General features: G+C 52.3%; 1 protein-coding gene across 6 annotated transcripts in view; it reads right to left on the reverse strand.

Moving 5' to 3' along the window:
* Positions 1 to 12,082, reverse strand: part of RUBCN (rubicon autophagy regulator) — a 28,204-nt gene extending 16,122 nt beyond the window's left edge. For 4 of the 6 annotated variants that reach the window (XM_069792464.1, XM_069792462.1, XM_069792463.1 and 1 more), the window contains exons 1-7: positions 11,981 to 12,082; positions 5,264 to 5,417; positions 2,582 to 2,665; positions 1,473 to 1,632; positions 1,188 to 1,294; positions 475 to 615; positions 104 to 260 (exon numbers count right to left, since the gene is read on the reverse strand). In XM_069792464.1, the coding sequence (XP_069648565.1) occupies positions 104 to 260; positions 475 to 615; positions 1,188 to 1,294; positions 1,473 to 1,632; positions 2,582 to 2,665; positions 5,264 to 5,417; positions 11,981 to 12,018 (841 nt within the window). In that variant the 5' untranslated portion in view covers positions 12,019 to 12,082. Of the gene's footprint in view, positions 1 to 103; positions 261 to 474; positions 616 to 1,187; positions 1,295 to 1,472; positions 1,633 to 2,581; positions 2,666 to 5,263; positions 5,418 to 8,819; positions 9,060 to 9,438; positions 9,532 to 9,839; positions 10,358 to 11,980 lie in introns of those variants that run through there. The other 2 variants (XM_069792466.1, XM_069792467.1) reach the window with 2 other exon arrangements.
* Positions 12,083 to 16,285: the final 4,203 nt, after the last annotated feature.

The raw sequence follows: 16,285 nt of genomic DNA on the forward strand, positions 1-16,285 counted from the left end.
CAGAGATCTTCTCACGCCCATCCACCACAACGAATCAAAGAGCAGAAAAAATGGCAAAGTCTTTTCTGGGTCTATCCTGAGCTTCCCAGCCCACCCTCGTTACCTGAGAGGCCAGAGGATGCTGGATGGTGCAGGCTAGAGAAGGACCCAAAGCAGCGCTGCTGCGTGCAGCCTGCAGTGGGGACATACGGGGATGCGGGGAGGGCAGTCAGGCTCTGACTCTTCGTCACCGGAGGTGGACCGTCGCCCTTCCTGGTAAGCTGAAGAGATGTGGCATCATTAATAAATCAGCATTTACAGGGCACCATGTCAAAGGAGCAGCCACAGAAAGGAATCAACCTGAGAGTGCCTGGTCACCAGTCAGCAAAGGATGAGGCAGCCCTGGGGGCAGGAGAATGGGAAGGGACAAACACCCGCAGAAGGGAAGCAGCTCTTTGTTAGCAGCTATGCAGCAGGATCCCATCAGGAAATTACCAGGCTCTCAGTGAAATGATCCAGGCAGCCCAGCTCCCTAGGCAGACGGCCCTCCTGTCCTTCAGCGTCGTGGTCACACATCTCTCTTGTCCCAGCAGAAGGACCTGACGCACACAGGGATGGCAGTGACGTGCCGGCCAGCTGAAAGAACACAGTCCCCATTTAACGAAGCCTCATTAATTGCCTTCCTCTGGGGAGCTCTGTGCAAAGAAAGCAGCTGCTGTTCCCTCCTCTGGGGAGGGGGCAGCTGGCACGGGGCTGCACGGGGAGTCACTGGCGTCACCAGCAGGAGTGGGCACCCAGATGTCCTGGGGTGCTGCTTGTCCCCTCAGAGGGTGGCTGTCCCTCATGACCAGGCAGCTCTGCTTGCTGGCCCTGAAGCCTGCAACTGTTGTAGAGGGATTGAGAGGTGCCTCTTACAAGGAAGCGGTCCTCAGGTCCTCATTCTCAAATCCTCAATGCCAGCCAGAACCAAGGTGCCCCACTACAGGCTCCACACAGCCACCTTCCCTACCCTGACCCCTGCCAGGCTCGTGCAGGCAGCACAGGGACCAGTTCACCCATCTCCTCCCCTCTTGAAGCAACTTTTGCGACTTCCAAGTCCAGCCCCTTGTCCAAGGGCTCCGTGTGCCTTGAATGAGACCTCGCGCGAGCAGCCACAGCCAGCTGGCGTCTGGGGAGAGCCAGATGTAAATGCCGGGATCTCAACTCACCATGGAGGTATCGATCTGAGCCAGAAGCCTGGGGTTGTTCTGCTCAACAGCCTCCAGGCACTGCAGCATGGCCGTGACGTGGGCGTCACTGAGCAGGAAGGCAGTGTCTGGGGAGAGAAAACTGCTGCTTGGGGGTGTCCCTCTCACCCACACAGTTTCACAGCGCTGGTTGCTCACAGGCAAACCACCTTTTCTGCTGTCCCCCCTCACTCCCACATGGCTTGGAAATGCCACCAGCTAGATATTTTCCTAATAAGAAGGAAAAGGCCCTTTACTTCTCTTTACCTGCATAGAATTTCCTGATGTACTGCCGGTTCCCCAGGAGCGGTCTCAGCTGCGCCGACAGGCAGTGGCACTGCAGGCTGTGCTGCAGCCACAGCTGCGCGATGGCCTGGTCCCCCGGGCCCTGCGGGTCAGGCTGGCTGCTCTCCTGCAGGCTGATGAACTGGAAGGGATGGCAGGCACAGGTTAAGGCACGCAGAGGCAAGCAGGGGTTGTTCCATCGCACGGCTTTGGTCCCCCTGATAACGGCAGCTTTCCAGAGCTAGTCACCACCAGCAGGAAGGAGGACGCGTCCCAGCAGCTCCCCAGCCACCAGGCAGGCAAAAGCACCAGGCAGGAACAACGCTTCAAAGGTCAGCCAGCAACCGAAGTCCTCCAACAACCACCAGCACTATGAATTTCTCTTGCACGCTCTCCCACCCGTGTGCCTCGCCCCTGACCTGGAGGGACCCCACGCTCCCAAATCCAACCCAATCCCAGTGGTGACGGTCATGTTCTTGCTGACACATTAACTGGGGAAGGTTACAGCAATGCCTGAGCTGCTGCAGCTTGAAGAGCTGGACTGGATTCACACCCCACATCCCCCCAGCAGCAGGTGAGACATAGGGGCCACCAGTGGTCAACCCCTTGCGTCCATCCATGGCAGGGACCATGGATGTCAGCGTGGGGCAGCCGAGGACCAGGAGCATCCCCGTGTGCCAGTGGTCAGCACAAGCCTGGAACGGGAGAACCAAATGCATGGTGAAGCCACAACCCCGCAATGGGACAACCCAGACCTTTAGAGATTTGCACAGACGCATGAATCACCCCTGCACACACACAAGCAGCACTTGTGCCGGTTCCCTTGGTGATGCCCGCTGCACCCGGCTGAGCCGAGCTGGAGGCTGGCCTGGGAGAAATAAGCAGCCGATTGTCTCAGCCCAAGCCACGCCGAGTTCCCAGGACATGGCTTATACACAAACACAGGGCTGCTTCAGCCTCCACAAGCTGTGGAGCTGCTTTACCCACAGCAGGCCAACATCAAGGCGCTGCTATCCCACTGGTGAGGCTTGCAGCCCAGCTGCCCCCTTCCCTCCCCGCTGGGCACACAAGGCCACCCCACCAGAACCCACCTTCTCCAGGTGATGAGCAGAGCCAGGACTCAGCCAACGAATGTCCTTCACAAACTGCCAGTAATCCTTCTGTCTGCAGCACACCTGCCCAAGACAGGCGCAGTTAGATACCACCACCCAAGGTGCAGTTAAATGACAACATCCCCCATTAGCCCCTTGCTACCATGAGAGGACAGCCCCTAAACCTGGCAAGATGGGCCAGAAAACAGGCAGAGGAAGTGCAGCACTGCTTTACAGAGGAGAAACAAAGCAGTTTTGTAGATCAAGGGACCAAGTCAAAAAACATTGGTGTGATGTAGACAAGCTGTATCCTGCCCCTCCCACAGTGACCTCTCAGTTGTGGTCAGCCCACAAGTGAGCAGCCAACAGATCCCCCAAGCTTGTCTTCTTCCATCAGGTAAGACCCCAGTCCCTCATACCACGGAGAAAGGAGAGGTCTCGGGACAGGGACGGGACGTGGCACCGAAGGGCTCACACCCCTGCTGCAGTGCAATAAGGATCCCAAAGGCCAACTGCAGCTCATCAGTGGATGACGGAGCAAAGCCTGCACCTCTCCTGCCAGGCAGGCAAGGGCACACAGACAGGAGATGGGAACAGACCTCTGGTACCAGCTGCGCCCACGGCAAAGAGCGTTTGGGGGCTCAGCTCTGCCCGAGTCCTCCCACTCACTCCATGCATGGCAGTGTCACGTATGCATCCTTGGTCCTTTGAAGGTCTGCCAAGTTCAAGGTTGACCGAGTTCCCACATCACCGTTCCCCTTCCTGCCAGAGCGGGACCTGGTGGGGAGCCCTGATGCCTCAGCACCGCAGAGTCAGACCTTAGCGAGGGGACACGAAGGGCAACATGGAAACGCATCCCAGCAAAACCAGCGACCATTCCTGTCTTCTGATGCAAGTCACCACTGAGGACACCAGCACGGCTGAGCACCCCAGGTAAGAAATTTGGCATTGCATTTCCATCAGCTCTTTGCTGCTGTTTGCCTCAGCTTTATTCAGACAATAAGTTATTTTGTTCTTAGTTATTCTACACATTAAAGAGGAACTGCAGCAGAGTTGCTGTTTTCCTCACCACCATACTGGGTGTAAACACAGCCCTAAAATGTCTTTCTTCACCAAAAGGCTGATTTTTTTTTTTTTTTTCCACCATCTCTATTTCCTCTTTCACAAGCATCAGAGGAATGGGTTCTGTTTTGTGGTTTATTTGTTTGTGAGGGTTGGATTGGTTTTTTAAGACTAGAGAACTAACATGGCAATTTTAGTCCTCTAGACTTAATTGGGGTTTTATGGACAAATAAATAAAGTTCACTCAAAAGTTTAAAACCTCTTACCCTAGTTCTCTTAACATGTACATCTGGATTTTTTCACCTTTTTATATTTATCCCCAGTTGTAGGAAATGAGTTGATAAGAAAATAATAAGTAAAAGGAAGTGTTTCACTGGAGCAACTATGAGAAAACTGCTGCTAGGAAGCTGTATTTTTACAGGCCTCCCTTTGCAGCTGTTATAGCCTGACTGGTATCACATGTGCCCAGGCAAGGGAGACATTTCTAAGTAAAAGAGCTGCCTTTGCCTATAGTAAAAGCATCGAGGAAGGCAACACACCATCCTGCTTTGCAGGTCTGGCATGAACTGTTACCGATAGACAGACAAGTATAAATCATTTAAATCTCACTTCCTGAAGCCTATCAATAGCACGTCTATCAGAAGGGCGCACTGCACTCCTCACATGTAAAAGGTAGCTTCTCTCTCTGCTGATCTTCCAAAGAAGGTCCCTGGTCCTCGGGACTAACGGGAACAGAGCAGTACTGTAATGAGTGCTGACTGCAAACTTAAGAAATCCAGGGAGCAAAGCACCCTGCTGGGACAACCTGCCAGCCTGGCTCTTTCTGGAGTCTCATTAGCTCAGGGGCAGCATTGCACAGATGCGGTTTTTCTGCTCCTGGACCCAGCTGGCCCATGCAAGCTGCCTGGGGCTCCTCTGCATCGCTCTCTGGGTGGCAGAGCTGCCGATGGGAAGGAAGCCTGCCCTCAGGCACACCCTGCAGACTTGCTTCAACTTTCCATTGTAAATTAATTGTGCTGGTAATTGCAAGCTGAAGGGGACATCTTCAGGCCTCTGCACACAAACGGGAAAGAGAAATTCTTCCAGGCAGCCATGGAAGGGGGAACGGCTGGGTGAGCAACTGCAAGGCAGACGAGGGCCTGGAAAGAGAGATCCCATTCATGCAGAGCGTGGATTTGGCTGCCAGCTCCTGTTATTAACACAGCTAACCAGAAACAGTAAAAGATGCGAGGTTTCTCTTGCCAGACCTCGTTGGGGAGCTGTCCAAGCGCAGACGATATGGGGCTGACTCATTGCAAATGCGACTTTATCGCTTGGCTGCAGCAGGAAGAAAGGAGACAGGAGCTGGCCTCAGCAGAGGGGCCACAGATACTTAGAAAAACCACGTCGAAGGTGGATGAGACAGAAAGAACACACACCCAGGTCCCTCTGACAATCACAGCACTTGCCAGGCAAGGTCAGTCCCTGCTTCGGTCATTTCCCACGCTGCTACAAGCGTTGTACCCGCTCTGTGCTACGAGCACTGAAGCGAGCTGCGGCAGACCCGACTACCCCACCTGCTCATGACAGGCACTGAAGCTGGAACAGACAGACAGCAGTGCTGGCAGGACAGAACCCTACCTTGTCACGGATGAGCCCATGGTAGAGGATGCTGTGCATGTCTCTGCAGAGTCGTTCCAAGCCGCCATACTTGGACCAGACGTTCGGGTTGCTGGTGGACACCAAACCTTCCACTGTGGTCTTCAGGTTGCCTAGCAGCTTCCAATGCTCCTTTCTGCAGAGGAACACAACAAGTTGCATCAGATAGACAGCAAGAGGAGCTTCACAACAGGACCACAGTATTGCACTCTCTCCAAGGAGATTCTGGTCAGGCTGAAACTTTTGGTGGTCCAGAAGCTAGCAAAGGTGAGCTAAAGGACTTTACACTTCCCTGTGGTCTCCCATGCATGGTTTGTGGACAAGAGGCCATATTGTAATGATTCTTGTGATGACTGGTAGCCATTACCAATGTGGTCTCAGGAGACAGCCAGAACAAAGACTGATGGCTCCTGCAATATACCACTTGCTTAGTACAGGCCAGCAAAGCTGGAGGACATGTTTCCAGCCAGCCCCTTGCTCGCTTCATTCACATGCTCTATCAGAGACTATTCAGAGCAGCAGCCTGCCAGGAGTACAGCAGCTGTAAGGCAACGCATGATGTCCAGAACATCTAGCAGACACTGGCCGCACTGCACCTGCATTTACAGAGAGTGGCACTCCCCAAGCAATGCGCGCTGCATCGAGCACTCCAGCACCGTCAGGATGCAGAGATGCTCCACTCAAGGTTGGTAACTCTTCATCTCCATAGCTGCTCTCTGGCTCCTGAGCTGCTGTAGGTGCAAGTTGACTTTCTTGCAAAAGCATTCATCATATTCTGGACAGAGATTAGCAAAGTGCAAACTGCAGGTGTTCTCTAGAGCTTGCACAGCTCTTCTCATTGATATCATGCCCCTCGGCTACCCTGCATACAGCAAGAAATCACCATTATCCACCATAAAGCAGGAGCGACGGTGCAGAAAGCTAACGCCATTTGCCTATGCAAAAGCAACTTTGGGGAAGGAAGCTTTGGATGACTTGAGGTCCCCGCTCAAGCTGCTTGACAGTGTTGCCAGAGGAACAGCAGCTGTCAGAAACATGTATTCAGAGAGAACCTAATCTCTCAGAAGCAACAGGAATGTTGCAAGGTATATTTGGGGGTGTAAATGCCAAAAAAATATGCCTCTGCAGGGTTTTTAACAAAAGCACCCGAGGTGACAGCTTAGAATGAAGGTCCAACCTTTCAGCTGGCGAGAAACAAGCCACAGTGTTTCAGTTGTTAATCCCTCCCACAGCCAAAACCAAACTGGATTTCCAAAGCAAAAGGAAAAAAAAAAAGGAAAATAAATTTAAAATAAATAACATTATTTAAAACTGCTCTCATTTTCATCCTTTGTGGATGAAAGTGTGGGCTGCACACTTCTGCAGCACAGAGAAGGATACTAAAAAGTAACATAATCCTGGTATTTAAAACTAAGCTTTTCTTGCCAATACTCTCTTTCTGAGACTTGTTTGCTATTGCCAAACCAATTAAGTGAACAAGCAGATCATCAAATATTGGCTCTACTTCAAGCTCCCCATCCACTCCCTTTGTGAGGTCTCCTCAGGGAAGCCAACCCATCCCACCAGCAAAGCTTGTCACCCTGACAGCACAGGAGCTCTAAACCAGAGCTGCAATGCATATGGAAGTATGTATATGTTTATGATGTACTTAGACTAACAAGCACAGTCAGGGCTTTATCGCAGTACAGACTGAAGAAGAAAGCATGGATATAAATCAAAGGCAGCTTTCTGAAGGAGATCTGACTTGAGGAAGGCACAGAAAACTGATCCAGCTCTTCTGAATTTATGGGCTTTTCCCATCCCTGCCCTGAGGGATGCAGATGCTCTTTGACCGGGGAACAGCAGCCAGAGCTTAGAGTGGCATTGCCGTTCTCCGGTCAAAGACCATCTGCAGCCACTGAACTCAAAACTTCACCAGCTCCTCCCCAAGATATTTCTAACGCTCAGAGTTAGGAAATGCAAGTGAAAGCTCAGCCACGCCATTGATCTTCCAAGTCAGTGAGTCAGGGGAACTCCCTCCCATGTTATTTCATGCTATAAAAAGCAGGCGATGAACACAAGGATGTGGGGGCAGGACATGGAGAGCTGTGCCTTTCCAAATGAACTGTCTCATTAAAGGAGTTGTGCATCTCCCCAAAGGTAGGCAACCAAGATCCAACAGACTAGAGTCACAGCTCCCTCCTAGCACAGAGAAACTAAGGTTAAGCAATCCTAGAACAAAATAACCTCAAAATGTTAAATCACTGAACTCGGGAACACATAGGGAATGAGCAGCACAATGAAAGCACCTTTGCAGAGGTGATGCAGAAGCTACCAAAAGTGAATTAAAACCCTGTAAGACAGTTAGAATCCCATGGGACTTGTTGGCTCAAAGCAGTTCACAGGTTGGATGCACAAGACCCTACTGATACCCAAAACCCAGCTGTTTCTGGGCTGGAATACGGTAGATACTGAAAAGCATACAGTGACACAAAATTGAAGAAATGAAGACCCATACAGCTGGCTGCAGGTGGCAGGGAAATCGAGAGAGCACAGCTAACCACATTTTGGCTTTGACCAGACTTGTTGGTTAACCCTGAATTAGCTGCAGAGTTTGCTCCCCTCCCATGGACAGAGCCTGAGCTTGGGCTGCTCAGGGATGGAGAAAGCCTGAGTCCCAGCTGCCCTCAAGTTCCCTGTTTCAGCAGGTGTTCAGAGCAATATTAAGAAAGCTGCTTGGTTTTTTCCAAATAAAGAGAATTCTCCTTTGCTAGTGCTGAAGAAAGCCTGACATGGGGTAAGGCCAATTCATATCACATCATGAAAACACCCTGACTTACAGGATGGGTAAGGTGAGCAACAGGGCCCAGAGAGATCACAGTACACGAGCAGAGCTTCCCCTGCAAGAACCACACATGCTTCTGCTCTCCTGTGCTAGCAGAGCCTCGTTCCCCCAGCCAAAAGGGCTGAGGGTGTTTGCAGGGGTCATCGCTAGTGGAGCACTGGTGAGATCTCAGCCACATCCCTCTCCTTCCTTAAAGATGACCTCTGATCCAGCCTCCAATTTTAACCACCAGCTCCACAAAATTGGCGCTGGGTCTCCTTGTTTTACCACCACAAACTCCATCTTCAGGTACAGCAACATTAACCCACTGTCAGGAACTGTCCCAGAACCTTTTGCACTGGAGTGATAAGACAGAATCCGGCCTTGAAGCAAGAAATGGCTTAATGCTGCTGCTGCTGACAACGACAGGGAAACACTGCTTGCTCTCCCAAGCTTTCTCAGTCCCTCCAGGCCAGCAAGGGTAGGAACTTCTCTTGGTCCAAGTCAGCAAAGGTGGCTCACAGCAGAGGCAGGAAGCCATGCTGCTGACTCAGGTGAACTTCTTCATTTAAAATAAAACCAAACCCTAGTTACTTTCCAAAACAGAATCACACGGGTAGCTAGTATTTAAAAAAAAAAAAAAAAAAGCTCATCTTTCTTGCAAACAACTGCTGAGTGTCTCCCGGTGCTCTGCAGGAGACATCTAGCAATGGCTGTTGGAACCCTGTCCTCTACCTGGAGGAGTCTCTCGATCCTTCTTAGCACACTAAAGAGGTCGGGCTGAGGATGCCGAGGTCGTGGAGGAACTTCTGCCAGATCTCCAAGGACATTCCCACGCTGGCTGTCGGTTCCTCCTGCAGATCCCGAAGGCGCCGTGTAAACCACTGCTGTGCACAGCCTGCTCCCGCCTCGCCATCCCTGGGTCTCCCAGACAACCAGCAGCCCCTTCCCTGGGCTCCCCCGCCTGCTTCTCCAGCAGGCTCGGTACTGCTGGGAAAAGGGATTAAAAGAAAGGCAGGCTTCGTGTAATTCATCCACAGCGGTGGGGAGTGGCTGACGAGGCAGAGGAAGCCAGAAGAGCTCTGCTAGCCGGGCAGGTCAGCCCTGCAGCACCCAGGCAGGGAGAGCCAAGCAGCCTGGCTGGGAAACTGAAACGCAGGGTGGCTTGCACCAGTAGTAAAAGCTTGCACTGGTATAAAATGGGGGGCACAACCACAAAAAGCTCCCCCAGCAAACACAGCCCAGAGCTGCTGCTTGTTGGAGCACTCTTGCTCTGCACTGGCAAAGGATGAGGGAAGAAAATAGGGATTAAAGGTGTTTTTCAGCCTTCTCCCAGCACGGCAGATAGTTTTACCTGCTCATCCTGGCGAAGCATCCCACCAGCAGATGACCACAACCTGTTGACCCAGGATACTGTCCATCGGGCTTCAATCTGCACAGGACCTGCCTGTGACAAGCATGCAAGCAGCCAGAGGCAGCGACAGGCAGAGCAGACGCCCATGGCAGCCCACCTCCCTGGGACCAGCTGCTCACCTTCCTCCATTGCTCCCAGCACAGGGACCCTCTCCTCTGGCCCTGCCGTCCCTGGGGCCCTTGCCGGTGCCGGAGCCGAAGGCGGCAGCTCTTTGCTAACCCGCGTGGCTGAGCAACGGCCCCTCCGCTCCCCCCGGGACTGCTGTGTCCTCCACACCACCCGCCCGCCGCTCCGAGGCACCGAGAGCCCCGCTCTCTGCCCGGCAGAAGGAGAGCGCTAACCTTCCTGCCGTGCCTCGATGGACATTGGCGTTACAGCCCCTGCTCTCTGATGCATTTCAGACCTGCTGCTTAGGAGGAGAGACAGCAAAACCCAGCACGAGATCCTCATGCTCCTCTCCTGCACCGGTAGAAGGATGGACTTCAGCAAAATAATTTTTGCTTCTGCGTTTCCCGTGATCCATGGGAAGACGGATCTGGCCACCTCTATCCTATCGCTATCAGTCACAACCACAACCTATAGCGAAGTGGCACCTCACTGGGAATTAAAACGCTAAACCATTTGCACAAAGGACAACGAAGCTGCGCAAGGCCCATGCCAGGATCCTCCCCAGTGCATCAGTGACAGCCAGGAGAACAAGCAGGCCCTCTCGTGTGCCAGCACCAGAGGGGATGATGCCCTCCTCATCCCCGGGGGAGTGCTGGGGTGGCACCACGTCAGCTCTATTAGTCACACAATGGTAGAGTCTGGTAGTGCAGGACTTGCACTTGCAAAGGCAAGAAAAAGCACAAAGATGATTCTGGAAAGAAAAAGAAGTGAATGCAGTCAATTCCTTTTGCCTTTCTGAACCTGCTGGTCTGAAGCATTTGCTAAAGAGGGAGAATAGCTTGAACCATGCAAACCAAAAGACACCCCACACCTGCACTATAGCTTTAAAAGCACCGGCAGCATTTTCCCGGCTGATATTGCCAGCAGGAACAGAGCTGCGAGCTAGCTGAGCCCCTCAGATATGGAATGCTTCTCTCCCATATCAAGTTTCAGCTGCTCCCTCCTCCCCAGCCAACACTCTCGTTTCCATCCAACACCCACCCTGCACTTCAGCACCAGGGCAAAAATGAAACACAAAGCAAAGGCTAAAGACATGCAAAAAACTGAATCGGACTCATCACCAAAACACCTCCAGGGAACAACTGCTGCTGCTTTTATAAATGCTAACAAGAGAAAACATGCCTAAAGCACAAACGAAGACCACGCAGGCGAAGCCACCACAGCACGGCCATTCTCACCGCCAGCCACGTGCAGGCGCAGGGCCTCGCCTTCAGAAATAAAGAGAAGCTGACGATTTCTTTTCAGCACCTAGAAGGGGCGATGCAGCCGACTGCCAGGCGGGTAAGGAGACATGATCCAAAAGCAGCAAGCTGCAGAGCCACCAGAACGGCAGCGCGGCGTCGGGGCGGGATGGTTTTGCCCTTAAGCGCAAGGCGTGCGAAGCAGAGGCTTGGCAGCTGCTGTCTTGGCCAAGGCTGATGGAGAGTTGCTGTCTCCACCATGGCGGGGACAGAGCATCAGGGACTGAGGGCACACGCGTCTGTGGCCGTCACTGTCCCTCCAGTGGCCAGGACGCTTGCCCAGGGCAGGGAGCAGAGCGATGCGCTGGTCCCCGGGTGGGTGACGGCGGTGACACGCTGCTCTAACAGCCCAGCTCACAGCGTGCTTCCACCCCACGAGGGACCGAAGCGGGGGCAGCCGGCACGTTCTGCAAGCGCCGATCCCCACCCGGCACCGGGGGGTTTGTTTCCTCCCAGACCGCCCCCAGGTACCCCCCTCATCTGTACCTGGGTGTGCGCACACCCACTCCCACACACACCCACGCAGCACACGAGCCCCCCAGGGGCACCCCGGGCACCCCCGCGCATCCCCAGCGCTCCCCAGGCACCAAGCGCACACTAGCAACTGCTGCCACCCGTGTTTCTCGCACGCACATCCCGTGCTCCCCGCCGTGTCCTCGATAACTTGCACGCGCACCCCGTTACCCCACGCGGACACCCCTTGTGCGCGCACACACACGACCCTACCCCCCACGCGTGTCTTGCCCCTGGTGCCAGCACACCCGGCGTGCCCCTCAGTGCCCACACGCTCCCCCGCGCCCCCGGCACAGGCACACACGCAGAGCAGCGTGCCCTGCCCACCCCCGCCATGTCATGCCTCCCACGCGTGCCCACGCAGGCCCTGTCCCGCCGCACACCCGCACCTCCTCGGCGTGTCCTGCCCCCACACACGCACCCACCGGCGTGTCACACACACGCACACGTGCCGCACACCCACCCCCCCGCCCCGCGATGTGCCAGGCCTCCCGCACACGCGTGCAGCGCTCCCCCCGCGCACCCTGCCGCGTCACGCCTTGCCCCCGCGCGACCCCTACCTGCTCTCCGCGCGCTCCTCGCGGGGCCCGACCTCCATCCCGGGCGCGCGCGGCCCCGCCGCCGCCGCCCGCTGCCACCCACCGCCGCCGCCACCGCCGCCGCGCCACCGTCACGTGGGGGCGGGCGAGCGCCCGCCCCGCCCCGCCCGGCCGCCGCCGCGAACTACAACTCCCGGCGTGCATCGCGGCTGCCCGGCACGCTCCGCGCGGCGGGAGAACTACAGCTCCCGGCATGCACTGCGCGCGGCCGCGCTGAGGCCGAGGGCCGGGCGCCAGGGCGGGCGTTTCACCTCAGCTTCCCGCCCCTGAGCCGTGCGCTGCCGTGGGTGTCCTCCGCCTTCGTCACGGCTGTGTTGCCGCCTTCAGAGAGCGAATGCCCCGTGAGTCAACGCCCCGCGTGACTAGGTGAGGAAGGGAGCCAGGGCCCCTCAGGTTTACTGTCAGGCAGGTGCGCCAACCTGCGGCGTCCTCCAGCCGGCCATCGCGCCTGTAGGTGCCTACACGCGGGTTCGTGCCTTTGGCTGCTGTAGGACCCCTAAGCGATACGCTGTGGAAAAGCTGCGTGGTCAGTCGGGTTGCTGTCGGCCCTCTGAGTAAAGTGTTTGCGCTGGGGCTTAGCTGCACCACAGTGTAAAACCACAGTAATTGCCGAGATAACCACTTACCAAATCCTGCATCAGAGGTGATGAGAAAATTGTGATGGCAAGAAAAAAAACAAACGACGTGTCCCTGAGAGACAGTTCACGCATTGAACGTACCGGCAGAGAAACGGAAAGAGGTTTTTGTTCTATTGCCCACAGTAAAGAGGATGCGAAAAACATGGCAGAATTGTATGTACTTTCCACTAAAAAGCAGTGAAATGAAGCTTGAAAAAGGAAAAGGTGATGTTGCTGCCATCAGACTGAGAACAGTCAATGACAAATTATTATAGGAGATGAAACCCAGATATGTCTCCAGGGTTGTTTGATGCCTCAGAAACCAAAGGTAGATGTTTGCACAGTGGAAACTTCCTATAACTGTTACTTTTAATGATAAATGCATACACGAAGACGTACCCCTTGACCTGACGCTTTCTATGTGGCTTATTTTGCCAGTACAGTACTTCAGCAGCATTTGGGGGAACGGGGTTCTCTATTGCTATTCTTAAAGCAATAACAACAACAAAACATTTTTCATAAGGCACTTAATTAAGAGACTAGGACTCCCCATACATAGTAATTGTATACAATGTGGAACAACAGCTTCCAGCATGGTTGTCAGGCAGAAATTTTCTTGCTTAGAGCCTACTGCACAGATTGCACAGGTTGAAAACACTGGCTGTACACGGCATGTTTGGTATCAGGCCATCAGACTATCTGTTAACTCTCACAGTAAAAATTTTGGAGAAAATCAAGTCATCAAGACTATTGTCATTAGATGATCATGTCTGGTGAAATGGAGCATGCAGATGAAGCTGACAGATCTAATTTAGCTCCTAAATCAGGAATTACAAGGTTCTTCTAGCTCCACAAGTCACAAATAGCCTGGATGTTGCTTAACAGTGATTTTTTTAAATTTCTTTTCTTCGGAAAAATCTGTCCTTTTCCCTGGCTTCCTTATGTTGTTTTGCATATGTTACATATAGACACTGTTTACTTAACTATTGTCAATGCCCGTGTCAATTTAGAGGGTATGTAAAAATTCATTCCATCAAAAATAAGCCTGATCTCACAGAGCCTGTAGTCACACACAGATGTGTTGGCTTCCGGGACTGTGCTGAGACTAAACTGGAGACTAATCCTGCAGTGTAAAATTTGACGAGTGCCAATAGAGGTCCACAATTTTAAGTGTATGAAAGCATATATAAATCCTTTTGCGGAATTTGGAACCTCACAGACCTGACTGCTGTTTGGGGAAGGTTTGGGTGACATAGTCAGTTACCAACTCAATGTAATTTCTTTACTTATTACAAGTACCTCACAGAGAAGGCAGAACTGGAAGTTATTGGTAGATGCCAAACAATTTCATGTTAGGAATAAGAAGCTATTTTCATAGGGGTAGCGCCTGTGCTCCTAGGGAGGCGGAGACCTCTTTTGGAAGATGCACTTGAATAGCTCACCTGTTTCTGGGATCAATGCACGTGTGATATTCCACAGCTCACAACATACAGCTTGGACTACATGGCCCCCTCTGGCTTCAAATCTATGAGTGCCTTTAGTACCTGATTCTTTGGGTGTGCTTTCTGCTTGGTAATTTTAACTCCTCCTCCCGGGAACTTCAGCCAGGATGTTCAGCAGGTAACATCTAGTCTGCAGTTCCTCCACAATGTACCATAACAACAGGGTTGACTGCGCAGCCAAGCTGCAAAGTCTTGTTTTTCTGAGGAGACAACTGGGGCTTAGGAAGGAAGAGTTTGGGAAAGGCCCAGGAAAGAACCACCCCCAAAACTTACTACAGCCTGCAGATGCTTTAGACACACTGTCTTCTTACAGTGGATACAAACTCAGCAGGGCTGCAGTCATAGAGTACTTTATAAAGTACTAGTTCTTTATAACTGTCAATGCCACATGGAAGCTTTGTCACTTGGCTGGATGCTGACACAATCCTGAGAGCCAGACAGAAAACCAAGAGCTGATGTTTGCATGGCTGCTTTCATGATCCCCACAGCTTTTCAGCTATTTTGAACACAGAACTAAAATACTCTTCAGGATTACAACCTTTGCCTGGTTTTCTGTTGTGCTGAGCAGCAGACAGCTAGTGAGCTGTTTGGATAATAAATGCAAACCATGGATGTGGTACAATCTGGATTTTGTCTGATTTCCACCTGTCATGAGGGTGGGCAGCATCTGCCACCTTTGCAGTTAGCATATGTGTTTTGAGTAAACAGAGTATTTGTTTATCAGTGTGACACTGTCACCAGATGGGGCTGTACCCTATAGGAATTCAGGAATCTGGTTTAAATTTTTTTTTTAAAAATACATCTTTTATTTGACACCTCTATTATTAGTATTTATTGGTCATCTGGCGACAGCATCTTCCCTTGAGAAATGTAGCCTTACCTTCAGAACCTCAAGTCCCACTTGTCATCAGTCACTTGTCATCAAATCCCACTTGTCATCTGGAGGAAAATGCATAAATTATCAAAAGTGTGGCTCCAAGACTCCATGGTGGAACTCACAGCCTGCAGCACCATGGTCATGAGCTCCTCCTGCTCAGATGAAGGGAAAATCTCTCACTAGCTGAAGATGTCCTATGACAATAACTGAGCCATTTTCTTCTAGACAGTAGAGAGCAGCAAGAGGAACAGCCAGAAGCATGTCACTGTCCTTATTTTAAAAGGGAAGAGATGTGTAAAGAGTGTAAATGGAGAGAACAAGGCCTTGTCAACAGTCTGCAGTACAGGACAGAGCAGAGGCCAGAAAGCTTCAGCTTTCTCCTCTCATTCTAGCTTTTCCTGATAGTACTCCTAGAAAGATCTCCAGTTCTGCGGTTAAGGGGCAAAGGCCTGTACGGTATTTTGGTGCAGCTGCCTCCCAACACAGAAGGACAGAACTGTACCAGGGATTACACACATGAGGAGTTAGTTGTGTATTGCGTACTTAGGATTTCGCATTTGCCACAGAGTATTTATTTTAGCAAATGAGCATATGGAGTATGTGGGCAGTTCGTGAAATGTGGGAGCATTCCTACTGCAAGGAGAAGGTTGCATCTAAGGTCGTGCGTATGGAAATATTTATTCCTGCCCAAGGGCATTTGAAACATAGTCCCCGGGGTCTTGGTATGGAGCTCCCCCTCCCTGGTGGCAGTCAGTCAAACCCTAAAACAAGCTGTCCTTTGGTCATGTTGCAAAGCCTACTGAAGGCCAAGGGCAAGGGAAGTCACAGTTTGAATGGCAGCCTCAGCACAGCTCCCAGAGAAGGCTGAGGGAGTTGTGGACCGTAATGCCCAGTGACCACTGTGAGCGGGGGAAACTGACAGGGATTTTCCTTTCAGCATTTACTGTCTGGTTTCAGAAGGAAGTGCAGCCTCTGCGGTCACGTTGTCTGCCCATCTGTTCCTTCCTTTACTATCTCTGGAACTCACTGGCCAATTTCAACCAACTACGAGCAAGATGTAGAGATTTCAAAGATAATTACCATCCCTTAAGTTTAATAAGGAGAGTGCCTAATGAAGAAGTGCAAAGGAGTGCCGCTGTGTAAAAAAGAGGTAGATCCCAGCCCTGTCACAACTCGCTTGGCAGCAGCCAGATGATCACTAGGTCCATGTGTACTGTTGGCCCACCAACAGGACGCACAGCTCCAAAGACTGCAAATATATGGGGGATGT

The sequence above is a fragment of the Haliaeetus albicilla genome, chromosome 9 (genome assembly GCF_947461875.1).
Source record: "Haliaeetus albicilla chromosome 9, bHalAlb1.1, whole genome shotgun sequence".
In the NCBI taxonomy this organism is placed as follows: domain Eukaryota; kingdom Metazoa; phylum Chordata; class Aves; order Accipitriformes; family Accipitridae; genus Haliaeetus; species Haliaeetus albicilla.